Source organism: Notamacropus eugenii, chromosome 2 (genome assembly GCF_028372415.1).
Source record: "Notamacropus eugenii isolate mMacEug1 chromosome 2, mMacEug1.pri_v2, whole genome shotgun sequence".
NCBI classification, from domain to species: Eukaryota; Metazoa; Chordata; class Mammalia; order Diprotodontia; family Macropodidae; genus Notamacropus; species Notamacropus eugenii.
In genome coordinates, this window is record NC_092873.1 from 416,800,024 (window position 1) to 416,816,400 (window position 16,377).

General features: G+C 35.0%; 1 protein-coding gene across 1 annotated transcript in view; it reads left to right on the forward strand.

Annotated features, from left to right (window-relative positions):
- Positions 1–15,373, forward strand: part of RAB3GAP2 (RAB3 GTPase activating non-catalytic protein subunit 2) — a 107,581-nt gene extending 92,208 nt beyond the window's left edge. The window contains exons 29-35 of the mRNA XM_072647801.1: positions 49–84; positions 1,677–1,751; positions 2,010–2,228; positions 9,009–9,098; positions 12,491–12,712; positions 13,152–13,310; positions 13,973–15,373. Of these exons, the coding sequence (XP_072503902.1) occupies positions 49–84; positions 1,677–1,751; positions 2,010–2,228; positions 9,009–9,098; positions 12,491–12,712; positions 13,152–13,310; positions 13,973–14,128 (957 nt within the window). The 3' untranslated portion in view covers positions 14,129–15,373. The remainder of the gene's footprint in view (positions 1–48; positions 85–1,676; positions 1,752–2,009; positions 2,229–9,008; positions 9,099–12,490; positions 12,713–13,151; positions 13,311–13,972) is intronic.
- Positions 15,374–16,377: the final 1,004 nt, after the last annotated feature.

Here is a 16,377-nt window from a genome sequence, read left to right on the forward strand (position 1 = left end):
TATTTCTTGGGAACACTAAATATTAGAACATTTTTTTCTCTTTGCTAGGTTGGAAAATCTCCAAAGGATAGATTATGCAGAAGGGTAAGTGAATATTTTCCTCTATAGTAAATACATTGAGGTGAAGGTAGTTTCTAAATCTTGCATTTTATATTAAAGGTACTTAATTATGCTAGGTGAACTAGATCTCTTTCAATTTTCTTGATATATCAGATAATAAAGAGATTGAAAATGAGTAGTATGTTAAAGCTGGTGATTAATTTTCATCTTGTTAAATTTATATTTCAAAATGGTTAGATAACATTCAGAATAGATTTTTATAAAGTCCTAAAAAGCCCCCACAATTTTGGACTATGAATGAGAATTACAAAATAACATTATAGTGTATATCTTTTAATTCCTTTTAATTGAAAAATTGCAAATGCCTTTCTTCGGGTACTTTATTGAGTTAGGTTAATAAATGCATATAGCTATAATTTCATACACTCATTTTTTAATCATTGCTATCATTCTTTAAATGATGTTCTGTCCAGATCATTCTGGTCCTATGTGTAGGACCAGTAGCTGATAATTTTAAATTTTACTTTGAAATGTTTGGATCTTCTTCACTATAACTGAATTATATTAGCATAGGCTTATTTTGGTATTCAGTGTAGAAGAATCCATAATTGTTGTATATAGAAATATTCCTAATTTTGCTCATAAGAGCTGATTTTGTAGGGCTCGTAATTACACAATCATAAACTTTTAGAGTTGGAAAGGACTTCAAATATCCATTTATCTAGTTGAAACCAAGACTCCAGAAAAGAGTCCTGAATGCCCATTACAACAAATTAGTCATCCAGTTTTGGCTTGAAGACCTCTGCTGAAGATGAACCTAATTCCCAAGGCAGCTAATTCCACTTTTGTGTAGCTCTAATTGGTAGGAAATTTTTTTTTTCACATTCAAACAAAATGTCGTTTGCTGCCTGTTTGCGTCATTACATATAGCTCCTCCCTGGGAGCTCACTTTGTGACCTAATGAAATCATAGTTCTAATAAAATAATCATTGTGCATAGTGTAAAATGTGGAATATTAAAATGTGTTCTCATTTCTCATGTTTAATGTTTGTGCATATACAACCTTTCATACATTTAGTATTTATATAATATACACATATAACACACATGATATGTGCATACACACATAAGTATGTGTTGTATGTATATTTATGTATATGTTTGCATATTAAAACAAGAACTACAGTTCATAGTGTATAGTGAACTTCCATTGAAGCAACTTTATCTTCCTAGAAATGGTCTTAGAAACTTGTGAGTTTAAGTGACTTGCCCAGGGTCACACAGCTGGTATTTGTCAGAGGGGACTTTGCTGGTATAATTGATATATAACATGTAACACACATATACACATATATGCATGTGGATGTTTATATTCATAGATAATTTAATATACACACATGTCATTAGTACCACAGACTGAATGTCAACTTTTTAGCCCAAATCTAGAAGTATTTTAATATAATCTCAGTAAGAGGGATCAAAATTTGTTAATGCCATCTAACCTCACAATTCCAACTTGTTAATTCAGTGTAAAAAATCAACTTAAAAGATCTTTTTTTAAAAAATGATGACAGAAGTTTTATAGAATTTAATTTGTATATTCTTTTTAAAATTAGGATGTGGGTATGAGTGACACAGCAATGACATCTTTTCTTGACTCTTGTTTGGATCTTCTTCAGACTTTAATGGAGGTAAAATATACATATCATTTCATATACAGTAATTATATATTAGAATATTGGAGAATCATAATCATCATTTTTAAGTATGGGCAAATGTATTTCATGTGGAGATTGATTATTAATATAATACTGGAAGTTATATTTTTGATTAATCTGGAAAAAATATATACTTTTTTAAGGACAGTGCAGTATGAGAATTTAAATTTGAGGCATCTTTTTTTCAGCAAGTTACTGACATAATGCTTTCTATTTTCAAAATCTTCCCAGGCTGATGTTAGCAGTGATGAAATGCAAGTGCCTGTCTTAGATACTGAAGATGCCTGGGTATCTGTCGAAGGACCAATATCAATAGTGGAGCTGGCTCTTGAACAGAAGCATATCCATTATCCACTTGTGGAGCACCATTCTGTGCTGTGCTCTGTCTTATATGGAATCATGAGGTTTTCACTGAAGTCTGTGAAACCTCTTTCCCTCTTTGACAGTAAGGTAAGTGAATTGAAGGACATAGAGCCCAAGTTTGTGATGGTGAAGCATTAGGAAATCATTCTTTGAGGATGAATATGGGTGAATAATCTCTTCTGAGGAATCTGAACAATTCTTCATATTCAAGTGAGTTCATTGTTGCGTTGTCACTTTATTAATTTTCAGAAATGTGACTGAATTATGTTTCAAAAAGTCATTTTTTTCATAGATTGCAATTTCACTGATGTCAAAGATAAAAATAATAGAAGGAAAAAAAAATATTTTAGTTGTAAGGAAACTACACCAGGGTAACAACTTTATTTACGTTTTTGACTAGATTTAAAGACAAACTTGTAATTTTCTGTAAAACAAAAATGATTAGATTTTAAAAAACACAAATAATCCATCTCAGTAAACAATTTGTGATCATTAATTATATTTATATGGGCTGACTTTATATTATATTGAGATAGTGTAATGAATAGAATATTGGGTCTGGAATCAGAAAGATTTCAAATCAATTCCTGCCTCATACACTTTCTAGCTTTGTAATCCTGGGCGGATCATTTAACCTCTCAGCCTGAGTTTCTTCATCCTACCCCCTACCCCTACTCTCCCCTGCTTTTTTCCATTAAATATTTCCTAATTACATGTAAAAAAAATTTTGACAATCATTTTTTAAAAATTTGGGTTCCAAATTCCCTCCTTCACTTTCACACCTTCCCCCTCCTTGAGAAGGCAAGCTTTGATTTCAATTAAACGTGTGAGGTTATGCTAAGTATTTCCATAATAGCTACATTTCAAAAGAAAACACAAACAAAACAATAGAAATAAAGAAAGCTTTAAAAAGTATGCTTCAACCTGTATTTGGAGTTCCTCAATTCTCTTTCTTTTTAGGTGGATAGCATTTTTTATCATGGGTCCTTTGGAATTGTCGAATCATTGTCTTGGTCAGAGTAGCTAAGTCTTTCACAGTTGAGCATCTTTACAATATTGCTGTTGTATTCTACAATGTTCTCCCACTTCACTTTCCAAGAATTCGTATACGTCTTTCCAGGTTTTTCTGAAGTCCACTTGCTCATCATTTCTTATAGCACAATAGTATTCCATCACAATCATATACCATAACTTGTTCAGCCATTCCCCAAATGATGGGTGTCCTCTATATTTCTACATTTTTGCCACCACAAAAAGAACTGCTATAAATACTTTTTCCATTTCCTTGATCTCTTAGCAGTGGTATTGGTGGGTCAAAGGATATGCCCTTTGGACATAATTGTTCTCCAGGATGATTGGATTAGTTCACAACTCCATCAGCAGTGCATTAGTGAGGAAAACTCCCTTGAGAGGGTTCTGGGAAGATGGTGGAATAGGTCAGAAAACTTTTAGCTCTCCACATTTCCTCCACAAAAAAGACAGAGCATAGGGGGAATATTGAGTGGCAGAAAGAAACAAAAATTAGGGTAAAACAGTTATCCTCTTAATACAACTTAAGGAAATCCCAGGAAAGACTGGACCTCCAGGGGTGAAGGTTTGGCCTGAGTCAACAAACAAAACAAGTCCTGGGGGCACCTGAGTTGGGAGACAGCCTCATCTTCTGGAAATGACAGTATAGGGAGGTATCTGATAGCTGAGGAGAAGATTGTAGGACCTTCCACTGTTGAGGGATGCTAAGCATAACTATGCTGACTAGAAGTGGTCCTGAGGCAATAGCTATGAGGGAGAAGGATCTAGCACATGCCTGGTGAGTGCGGTGGCAGAGAAGTGGGGACCCTGCTGTCTGTGGGCACTTGCAGGAGATCAGCATCTAGGGTATTTCAGCAGTTGCTGAAATTTACAGCCCCCAGAGGTACTAGAGAGAGCAAGAACATTTACAGGACTGTGCAGCTGGGGGACCTCACCATGGCCTAGGGGTGGAGAAGAGTGCTCAGAAAATAACAGTAAGAAGGACCTGAGACTTAAAGCATCATTCCTCACTGGACTAGAGCTTGATTGTAATAATAGCTGCTAAAAATAAAACAAAAGAAAATAAAAATGATTAAGCAAAGGAGAAAAAACCCAACCATAGATAGCTACTCTGGGGAGAGAGAAGACCTGATTCATATTCAGAGGAAGATAGTGGAACTAAAAAAGCTAGTCCTTTTTCAGTGAGAAATGTTAAATGGCCAGAAGCCCTAAAAGAGCTTTTGGAAGAACTTAAAAATGACTTGAAAATCAAATAAGAGAAATTGAGGAAAAATGAGGAAAAAAAATAAGAGCAATCCAAGAAAACTATGAAAAGAAAGCCAACCAACTGGAAATAGAGAAACAAAACCTTAAGGAAGAAAATAATTCCTTTTAAACTGTTGACCAAGGGGAAGCTAATGACGTTCTAAGGCACCAAGGAACAATAATACAAAACCAAAAGAATGAAAAAATGGAAGAGGATGTGAAACATCTCATCAGAAAAACAGCTGAGGTGGAGAACAGATCAAAGAGAGACAGTATAAGCATTGTAGGACTACCTGAAAGCTATGATTAGAAAAAGAATCTTAATATAATGTTACAGGAAATCATTGAGGAAAATTTCCCTGCAGTTCTAGAACGTGAAGGTAAAGTAGGAATAGAAAAAATCTACCCATCACCACCCAAAAGAGATCCCAGGAGGAAAACTTACAGGACTATCATAACCACGTTTCAAAGCTCCCAGGTAAAGGAGAAAATATTGAAAACAACAAGAAAAAAACAATTTAAATATTGCAGAGCTACAGTCAGATTTGCACAAAACCTAGAAGCTTCTGTGTTGGTAGCACTTGGAACACTATATTTCATAGGGCGAAAGAGCTGAGGTTACAACCAAAGGTAACTTGCCCAGCAAAGTTAGGTATAATCCTGAATTTTTTTTTTTTAAATGGCTGTTTAACAAATTGAGACAGGAATTTGTGACAAAAAGGGCAGAACTTAGTGGACAATTTTGACATATTAAGATCCAGGAGAAATATGAGGTAAACATTAAAGGGACTCAATATAGTCAAACTGTTTACTTCTTATATATGAAAATGTTATCAGTACTCATAGCTTTCATCATTATTTGGGTAGTTTGAAAGAAAGACTTGGGTTAAGCTGTGTTTATAATAGGGTGATTCTAAAAAATAAACTGTAAGGAGAGATAAAAAGGAATAATCTCATACAAATGAGGCATGAAAAGAACTGATACAGAAGTAAGTGGGAGTGGGGTGCTGCTGGTGCTGGAACCTTGCTCTTATATACATTACTTGTAAACTCTTAGACATTAGCTTATACATTTATAAGGGTATAAAAGTCTTCTAAATTTAGAAAGAAATAAGAGAGTGAGATATAGTTAGCAGAGATGTGACCCGATCAAGTGACTGATCCTTTTTTTGTAACACAGGTGTAGTCCTTTAGATATGTTAAATTTCATCATCTTAAACTTGGTCCAACATTTTGCCTGTTCAAAGTGAACATTAACTCATTAAGAACTATAGTTTCTTTAGGTCAAGTCGTTCAGCTAGTTCAGAATCTACTATCTAGAGTCTAGACTACAGTTTTTCAAGTTGTCCACAAGAATATGTGAAAGTCTTGTCAAATGCTTTGATGAAATTTAAGTAAATGATTGCCAATTACAGTGAAGAAGCTATGCCAGCCTTTAATGATCTGTTTCCCTTTCTGGAAGAGACAGACTACCTACCCCCCTTTAATGTGATATAGAATTTTTACTAGAAATAAAAAGGCTTCCCCCAGAAAAATGGAAAAAAACCAAAGATTTGGGGTGGTGGTGGAGGATAAGCTAGTCAGAAATAAGAATAGTAAAAAGCAAAACTTGTCATATAGCCAAAGAACAACATGAACTCAGTAAATATAAAAGGTCCAGAAATTAATAAAATGTCTTCAGAGATGCTTCCAGAAATTTTTCTAGAAGTTATTCAAGAAATAGCAAAGGATATAATAAAATGAATAAGAAATATGTTAAGGGAATTCACTCAGCTCATATTTACCCCAAAAAAAAGGCATAGGAAGAGAGGAAAAATATGAACCAAAATGCTAAATAACACTGAACTAAGAAATCAATTGAACCCGCATATAACAGGGCAAATAAAAAAAAAAGAAACAATAGAAAACAAAGGCAATTGAATTAAATTAACAATAAAATTGGTAGAATGCTACTGTTTAACTACTGTTAGATTATTTTTCTCAGCCTCATACCAATAATCACTAAAGTGAATCTTTTCAAGCTGTCTGTCTATGTGTGTGTAGATTTTAGTTTTTGGAAGGCATTTGGGGTTAAGTGACTTGCCTACAATAACACAACTAGTAAGTGTTTGAGATCACATTTGAACTCAGGTCCTCCTGACTCTAGGGATGGTGCTGTATCCACTGTGCTACCTAACTACCCCTTTTTAAGGTAACTGCCATAGTGCTATCTTTTTAGCTTTTTGTATAGTTGCAGAAATTGGAACCTTGTTTGATTTTAGATTGTTACTGACAAAATCCCGAAAATCCACGTTTTAAGATGTCTCTTAAATGATCCTTTCCTTTTTTTTTGAGCCGCTGTCTTTGGCAAAGTTTGTTCTTCACAAGGACAGGTAGATGATTCTAATAAATCAAAATAATTTAAAATGCTTTCATTGTTTCTGTCTGATTAAAAAACACAAGTTCATGTACTTCATGAATTATATTATCTGGTAACATGCATAAGAAGGGCATTAAATTTGTTATTTTTATTAAATAAAATGTCTTTAAACTTAATTTGACTTATTCAGATCTTCAGCTTGAGATTCATGCTTTCTGGTGCCAATCATTACATTTTCCCCAAGTTCTTATGGTGTGTTTGATTAATTTTTGCATTGTGAATATTAGTGCTTTTCAAAGTAATGAAAATTCTTTAAGAATACCAATTATTAAAGCAAAGTCTTGAAAGAAATTAATGTTAATCTCTTTACCAAACCAGAATAAGAGCAAGATACAGGAGGGATGCATATATAGTGCAGAATATGCGCACCGTACCACAGGAGCACTTCATTAACTGCATGCCACCCCTCTCAGTCCCAGTGCTAAATCAGTTTAATAATTTTTATTTCAGGTTCTTTAGATGTAGTTTCTAGGATGGTTTCATTATTGTTAGATTGATGATAAATAGAATAAATCTGTTTCAGAAATATTTTTAGATGGTTAACTTCTTTTATGTCAATTTTTTAAATTTATCAAGTGATAATTGAAACCAGTGCACAGAGCCAATTGCTGACTTCAGGAAATTTTTGTCATCTCCATAGTTACTATAGATGTTCCTTCTAGCATTAAATTACCATCCTTAGGTCAAAATGCATTTAAGTTCATTTTTAGGCATTCATTATTAAAGATAGAATCAGTTGAAGTAGAGAAGCATTGGAAGTGGTATTGAAAATAGACTCTGCCATAGTTGATGCCAATTCTTTTAAAACAGCAAATGTTACCAGTGCAAAAGCTAACTGAATTGTACACTGAACATAAATTATTGGGGTGTTTTTCTTTGAAATTGTAGTTGCCTCATTAATTATGATATGGATTTTGGTATTCCCTTCTATAATATTAAGTATCTTCATCTTGGTTTCTTTTGTGATATATATTTTTTTTACTCTTCTTCTTGCACTATTTCATGTATTAAACTGTTACCTATATCTACTCTATTTTTCTCTTGTAATTATACTTCCTCCTCTATATCAGATAAAGGCCTATCATGTCTTACTGCAAATAGTATTGAAAACTATCATAATAGCATCAATGTTTTGTTATTTAGTTTATGTACTAAATCAGAAAATGATTCATTAGCAAATTCTTTAATCTTGAATTTTTGTATGGCCTTTAGAAACATCTTGTTCCCTAATTTTTTTTCACCGATAAGCTTGCCTCTTGGTTTGTTGTTGCTTTTACTGCCATTTGGGGTTAGTAAATACACACTTCATTTCTTGGACGCAGACATGCTTTTCTGCTGTCACTCCCAAATGCTGAAATGTAGAATAATCCTTATATCTCATTTTATCTTCTTTTCTTTCAAGCCATTTCGTACTGTTCGGTAATCATAAATGCCTGTTTTTCATTCCAACTAAATTTTGAATCTGTTGAATGATCAATTATTGAAGAAAAACCATCATTTTTGTCAGAGGAAGAAACAATCTTGTACATGAGCTATGGCAACAAAACCTATAAAGAGCTCCAGGTTAACAGGGAATATGGAATGACTGGGAAAAGAAGTGTGATATGGGGTAGGGGTAGGACAATTCTGGTACAAAAATGAAAAAGGAAGTAAAATACTTTTTTCATAACCAAAAACTGCCATATGTAACAAGTATTTTTTGATGACATAATAGAAATATCACTACTGTGAAAATTTTCTTATGTAATTCTGTTCACATTATATATGATGTCAAGTATAACACAGATTATTGTTTGGGAAATGCTAGTCTAAATTACTATTCTTTTCCAACAGTTCCATTTTCTGTAGTTCAGTAATCAGTATCTTTCATATTATCCATAACCTCTTCTCCAGGTTAAATAAAATCTTTTCCTCTATTTTTCAGTATTTTATTATGGCTTTCCTATGAAACTTGGATAAAATCTTTCTAAATCTCATGTCAGTATCCAAATATTTAAATATTCATAAAGTTAACTATTTGCCAAATTCTTATGATATAAATTAAACAAAATTTCTCCTGAGATTAAGATGATAAAGAGGTTAAATAAAAAAACTTTTGAACTTTACAGAAATAGGGAAAGCTTCAATAACACCCCCAAAAAAGTGATCACATGAATTTGTTTTATTTTTTTCAGGGCAAAAATGCATTTTTTAAAGACCTAACTTCAATTCAATTACTACCTAGTGGTGAGATGGACCCAAATTTCATATCTCTCCGACAACAAGTAAGTTTTAGTTGTTTTTTTCCTCTGTGACACACTGTTTTTGTCCAGGGACCAGCTTATTTAGGAAGCAATTCACCAGAAGATTGTCCAGAAGAAACTCTTCAGCCATGGCAGCATATACATCAAATAAAAATAAAAATAATCATCCATCCTGTGTAGCCCTTCTGTTTCTGCAGTGACAGAGTAGTGATGGGAAAATACAGGGTCAGGAAGTGCATGGTTCTTTGATAATTTACAAATATTTACCTGTAGTTAAGTGTGCAGTCTTTCTTGACCAATGAGTTGAAAAAAATCTTTCAATTATTTTAATTCAGATGATTTCCATTTCTATTCTATTTATCCAGACTTAGTCTCTCCCCTGAACTACTGACTTGAATCTCCAACTACCTTCTGGATGTCACATAGACTTCTTAAGCTTCACATGTCCAAAACAAAAATTATTTCTTTCCTCCAAGCCCTCCCCTCTTCCTAACTGCTTATTACTGTGGAGTCAGATGAAGGCTGTTTAGATAGAAATGATAAATGAGTCCATAGCGTTGATTGAGTCACCAAGAAAGTATGAGGAGAGAAGACGAAAGGACCCAAGATAGCATCCTCTGGTATACTCATATATAGGCAGGAGGATGTGGAGGCGGGGCTGAGGCCAGTTCACATTTTACTTTGAGGCTTTAGATGTAGCTGTTCTGACTTTGCCGTCTTCATCAGAAGATCTGATTTAATCTACCTTGTCACCATAGTAATGGTCGTGTTCTTTTTTGTTGTTGTTTGCTCATTTTTCAACCTATGCCTTGACTTTTAACTTTATGTTGAAGTGGGGCTTTGCTCCTGGGATGGAGGGGGCATTATCCCAAGCTTCAGACTTTCCTTGCTGCTACTCTCAGAGCTAGTTCTGGGTGTCTGTAAGTTTTCAGTTTTTCCAGAAGTCATACAATCTAGAGAGAGGTATGCTCACTGCTTTCCTGACCTGTGCTATCTGTGATCTATGAGTGACCCCAAGGATTTTTTTATGACCTGGAATTGTAACCAGGGTGTGACCATTCCCCAAAATGTGTGGTGCATACTTTAATATGTTGGTCCTTTTCTTGTGTTAGTGCCCTGGCACCATCACATAGAACTGCATACGTGCAATGTACCAGAGTCCTGATTGCCAGCAAAGTTGAATCTGCCCTGGCATTTCCTTCTGACCAGCTGTCTGACTCCCTTACTCTCTGTGGGTGGAGAGCTCCTGAAGCAGCCCATTGAGTTGCTCCCAATCCCTGCTGTTGACTTGCTGGGGCTCAGCCTGTTGTACTGTACTCCACTCTCACTTTCATGCCAACCGTCTGAGTTGTCTTAGGCTGGGAAATTGTTTCACCCCATTCTTTTGTGTGTTCTACCACTCCAGAATTTGTTTTGAGGCATTATTTAAAGTTAGAGCAGAATTTGAGAGAACTCAGGTTAGGCCCCACCTTTATTCTGCTCCTCCCAACTGTTTTCCAGTTTTTTCCTCTAACTCTCTCACTTCATTAATAAAAAAAGAAAACATTTTGAAACTCTTGCTTTATAAACTCTTCCAAGAATTCTAGTTGAATTTGCCCAAGTTATGGGTGGTTTTTTTTTTTTTTTGAGGTTTTGCTTTTTATGGTGGGATAATTTTTTTTGTTTACTTATTTTCCCTGCCTACTTTGTCACTTTGAACTTGATGTAGAAATGTCTGGAGAGGTCTGGACTAGTGTTGTTGCTTCTTTCTTGACGTATTGAGTGTTGTTCCCCCCCCAAACAAATTTTTTTTTTAACCTCATGGACAGTTCAAACTGAGAACCTATAAGTTTTCAGTGTTTCCAAAAGTTGACTGATTCAGGGCAGTCTGATTATTGCCCCATTGGTCCAAGCTCTGCAGTTTGCCATCTAGCAATAGGTTATTGCTAGACTTAGTGCTGGAATGAGTCTGGGACTGCCTCTCTCCATGGGCACATGAACTCTCTGTGCTATTCCTGGCCATGCCCCATCCCCAGCGTCTGTCTCTCTGAGCCATGCCAGTCAGCCTTCCAATTTTTTAACCAGTAATAAATAGTTTTGATGATTACTTATTTTTATTATAGTTTAATTTCTCTTGAGAGTCTTCACCTTTAGTTTTTCCAGATGAGCATTCTTTTTCCAGCCCTGTAAAGTTTTCTTTTTGTAGTTTGGTGTGACACTGAATAAGTAAATTAATTTAGGGAGTGTGGGGGCAGTCAGTGGTACAGTGTATAGAACACTGGGCTTGGAATGCCCAAATCAGGAACACTTGAATTCACATCTGGTCTCAGAGGTGTGACCCTGGGCAAGTCACTTAACTTCAGTTTGCCTCAGTTTCCTTAACTATAAAATGGGGATAATAACAGCATCTACATTGTGGGATTGTTATGAGGATCAAATGCAGTATTTGTAAAAAGCCCTCAGCAGAGAAAGAAGCAGAACCAGGAGAACTCTGTACACCGCAGCAGCCACAGTGTGCGAGGAAGTTTTCTGTAGTCCTTCATAGCAACGCAAGGACCTAAAAAATTCCCCATGAACTTTTGAGGCAAAATGCCTTCCACATCCAGAGAAAGAGCTATAGAATTGGATCGCAGAATGAAGCAGACCATTTTCTTTTGTGTTATGTTTTGTTTTGTTTTATGGTTTCTTGCATTCATTTTCATTCTTCTATTCAACATGACTATGGTGAAATTGTATTTAATAGGATTGTATGTGTAGAACCTCTATAAGATTGCAAGCTGTCTCGGGGAGGCAGAGGGAAACGGGGAGGGAGGGGAAAAAAATCTAAGATTTATGGAAGTGATTATAGAACACGGAAAACAAATGAAATAATTATTTTTTAAAAAAAGCCCTCGGCAGAGTACCTGGCATCTAGTAGGTACATTATAAATGCTTATTCCTTTCCCCCTTAGTACTGTCATTGTTAACTATATTGGTTTGGTTTACTTGTAAACAGTTAACATTTCTCCAGTTATTTAGGTCTGTCTTGATTATCCTAAAGTGTTTTGTAGTTAAATTCATATAGTTCTTTTGTATATCTTAGTGAAGTCCAGAGTACTTCACATTTTTTGGTAGCTGTTTTAAATGGAATTTCACTGTCTCTTCCTGCTGAGTTTCTTGGTAATACACAGAAATGGTGAGGATTTATGTGGATTCATTTTACATTCTTCAAATTTGCTAAAGTTATTATTGTAATCAATTTTGTTGATTCTTTTTGAGTTCTCTAAGTCTTATATTATACAAAATGACAATTTTTTTTACCTATACTTACTTCCTGTTTCTTTTTTTTGTCTGATTGCTATAGCTGATTTCTAGCAAGATGTTATTTTAATAAAGCCCATGTTAATAAGATTTATTTCTTTCCATTTTTCTCACTTTCATACTTTGTTCCCAAGTTTTTATTGAAAATCATCAGTGCAGCTGTTCAGGTGCAACATTCTGTCCCTAAGGACAAAGAAACTTCTGATGAAGCACCAATTATTCCTCTTGGCAAAGATAGAGACTGGCCAGTTCTGGCTGTATATTTAGCCCAGCACCTTCAAGTTAATGAAGATGTGATTAGAAGACATTATGTACTGGAACTATATAATTATGGAGTTGATCATCTTGGAGAAGAGGTAACTGTTATTCTTTGGATATAGAAATAAGGCTTACATTAAGAAAATAAAGAATAAAACTGACCTTTCTAAAGTGATGAGTAAACTTCATTTAAAAATCTCTTGTTCATATGGTAAAGAAATCATATTTAATTGGAAAAATAAAATTCAGTGCTTGGCTTCATTTCATCATTCATTCTTCCTGTGTCAAAAGCTTAAGAGCACAGCCTCACTGTGCTGGTATATGAAAAGGGAAGATTTGGCTAGGCAGAGAAACAAATCTAAAGACTAAACTCTGGGCTGTTTGATTTATAATAATGTATGGTCATAGTTCATGAAGGTAACTGACATCTTCCTTAAGTGACCTGGCAGATATTTAAAGTATTTTTCTCTCTTCTCACTCTGCTCAGATGGAGGACCTCAAGGTATCTGACTGCATTTTTCTTGTTCTTACCTTTAGGCCATTCTGCAGGTGCAAGACCAAGAAGTGCTGGCATCTCAGCTCCTTGTGCTGACTGGGCAGAGGCTAGCCTATGCCTTACTCCATACTCAGACCAAAGAGGGCATGGAACTGCTTGCTAGACTGCCACCAACACTCTGTACCTGGCTCAAAGCTATGGTAAATATAAAGAAGAGGAGAAGAAACACAAGATCTTAGGAGCCAAAAATGTAACAAGTATTTTAATTTGAACCAGAAGGTTGTCTGCTCTGTGTTAACTGATCTTTACATGTTGATTACAGGTTGTTTTGTTGTTAAGGATAGTCACTCTGGTTCATGTTATGTAGTCTAATCAGTGGTAGACTTTGGAATTATTCTCTCAAGTATACAAAGAAATTACTCAGGACTGAATGAGATACCTAATTCTTATCAAACAAATGTGGTTGAGTCTTGGGGTTTTTTTCACCCTGCCACATATTGAGGCATTATGATTGAGTAGAAAGAATCCTTCCTTTAGAGTCAGGAGAAATTACTATGATGTGACCACTGGCAAGTCACTTAACCTCCATACTGTATACACATTTTAAAAACTTGAAAATTCTACATAAAATGCCAGGAGTCATTTTTTTATTTCATCATATTAGTAGAATTGATAAATTCCCCAAACCTACCTGTCATTTAAAAACGCTTTAAGTGAATTTAATACTTCTAATTTTATTTAGGGAAGAAAGGGAGGAAAAGACCTCTTAAAAATACTATATTTACTTTTTATGATAAAGGTAATAGTAAATATTGCTAATATTAAAATGCCTGATGGAATATTTTTCATGTCAAATTTGCAGGACCCCCAGGATCTTCATAGCCCTGAAGTGCCAATTGCAACAACAGCTAAACTGGTAAATAAAGTAATAGAGCTGCTACCAGAAAACCACGGGCAGTACGGTCTGGCCTTACACCTCACTGAAGCTGTGGGAGCCGTCTCTGTTCCATCTTCATGACACATCAGCTGGATCAATGAAGACTTCAGAGCTGTCTTACTTCAACACGAATTAATGCATGGTCATTGTACAAACAAAAACATCAGAGTTTATGGTGGGAATACTTCCATGTGGATTTTGTAAAATACAAGAAATAAACTTCAGCATTTTAAAACAAGGAGTCCTGGCTAAGTTCCACTTCTGTGGATAACAAGTTAAAATGTAGCCAGACATGAATTATACAGTAGTTTCATAGTTTATTTACAACTCCAGCACTTGTGATGTAACTTTATTGTTAAAATTAACTGTTTTAAATCAGTTATAATTTACAGACTATGTTCTTACCCTTTAGAGTCTATATTTCATATACTGAAATGTTAACGGTTATAATTGAAATATGTTATTGTACAGTCCTCATCAGGAAAGTTTGGGGATGGGGGTGGAAATCTCAAGTTCCTTAAATAATAAATGCCAGGAAAATGCTTTTTTTGCTATCATGTTTTATCCCATGTAGGTCATTATGAAGGGGATCTTTTGATATGAGAAGGCTCCCTTCTGAGAGGAAATATAAACACTGTTTGCATAAAAGGAAGATGACTTTCCATATAGAACAAGACAATTCAGGATTGTAATATCTATTACCAACAGGAAGTATGGTAGAAAGGATCTACAATCTATTAAAAATGCCAAAGAAATGGATTCTGAGGTTCATGATCAACACTGTAAAATTAAAATGAATGACAATGACAAATTTAAAATGTGCTTTTTTTCAATGGTATCAAGTTTTGTCCATCTCAGATAAATGTAAAAAAATGTATTATCTTGTAAATCTTGTATTTAAAAAAGGAGGGTGGGTGGCAGAGCTCTGAGGGAAAGTATTGCTAAATTTAAGATTTCTTAACACTTGAGAACTATCTGGTTTCAGGATTTGGTAATACATCTATGCTCAGGAATAAGAAAATACATGTTGATGTTAGATCTTAGAATACCTACCTACCTCATAGTGGGGTTGAGAAGGCTTCAGTAGTTTTCCAAACATCTTTTATACCTGCTTCATAGTGCCTGGAAGCTAGCTAGGTTTGTGGTAAATGCTCAATCAGTTCTAGGTATTTATCACAGTAAACTGCTGGAGGATAGCCATACACTGTAGTTAATGTATTTGTCATCAGTCGCAATTGTTTATAGTAACCATGGTTTCTTTTTCCTAATGTTAGAAGCTGACCTTGACATCTGTAAAGGTAATAATAAAAAAATTATAAAATTCCATTCAGGAGAAAAATGCATTTTCTCTAATAGAAGTTGGGTAAACAAATAGTAAAAATATTTTTCATTCGGTACATATGAGCATGTTCAACTCCTAAATGAAATCTCCTAAAGCTCAGTGAACATTTAGCATTTCCCCTTCCAAATAATGGTAATCGGTGTTTTCAGCCTTGAAGTTATATAATTGTCAATCATTTGAATATAATGCCTTATATGTTCAGTTGCTTTGCCTAAGCCTGTGCAACTGAGTGAAGCTTGTTATGGTTTTTGTTGTTCAGCTGTTTTAGCTATGTCTGACTCCTCTGACCCTATTTGGCATTTTCTTGGAGTGATTTGCCATTTCCCTCTCTAGTTCAATTTACAGATGAGGAAACTGAGGCAAACAATTAAGTGACTTCCCTAGGGTCACACAGCTAGTTAGTGTCAGAGGCCAAATTTAAATTCAAGAAGATGAGTCTTCCAGACTTCAGGCCCAGCACTCTATCTGTCCATTGTGCCAACCAGCTGCCCCAGGTTTTACTAATATACTTTTAAGTGATACGATCAAGATGCAACAAGCCTGTGGTATACAATGGTGTGGATTGACTTCTCCCCTTCCTCCCCATCTAAGCTTCTCCTTGCCCAGGCAAGTATGGGTCTCTTGGATATATCGTTTTGTTTTTGTTTGTTTGTTTTGTTAGGCAGCTGAAGTTAAGTGACTTGCCCTGGGTTACACACCTAGTAAGGATATCTGAGTCCAAATTTGAACTCAGGTCCTCCTGACTCCAGGGCAGGTTCTCTATCCATTGGGCCACCTAGATGTCCTTGGGCATATGTTCTTTAATAGAAAAAACCACTTTATAAACACTAAGATTCTTTAAATTACCGTCTGTTGCACTCTAGGCAAATTAGCTAACATTTGGGAGTAAAAGCTGCAGGTTGCTATGATTTAACAAACTATCAAAAAAGCATGGAAGCCTGGTATACAAGTGTGCCTGAAGAGTTTTTCATATTCTTCATATGGTTTT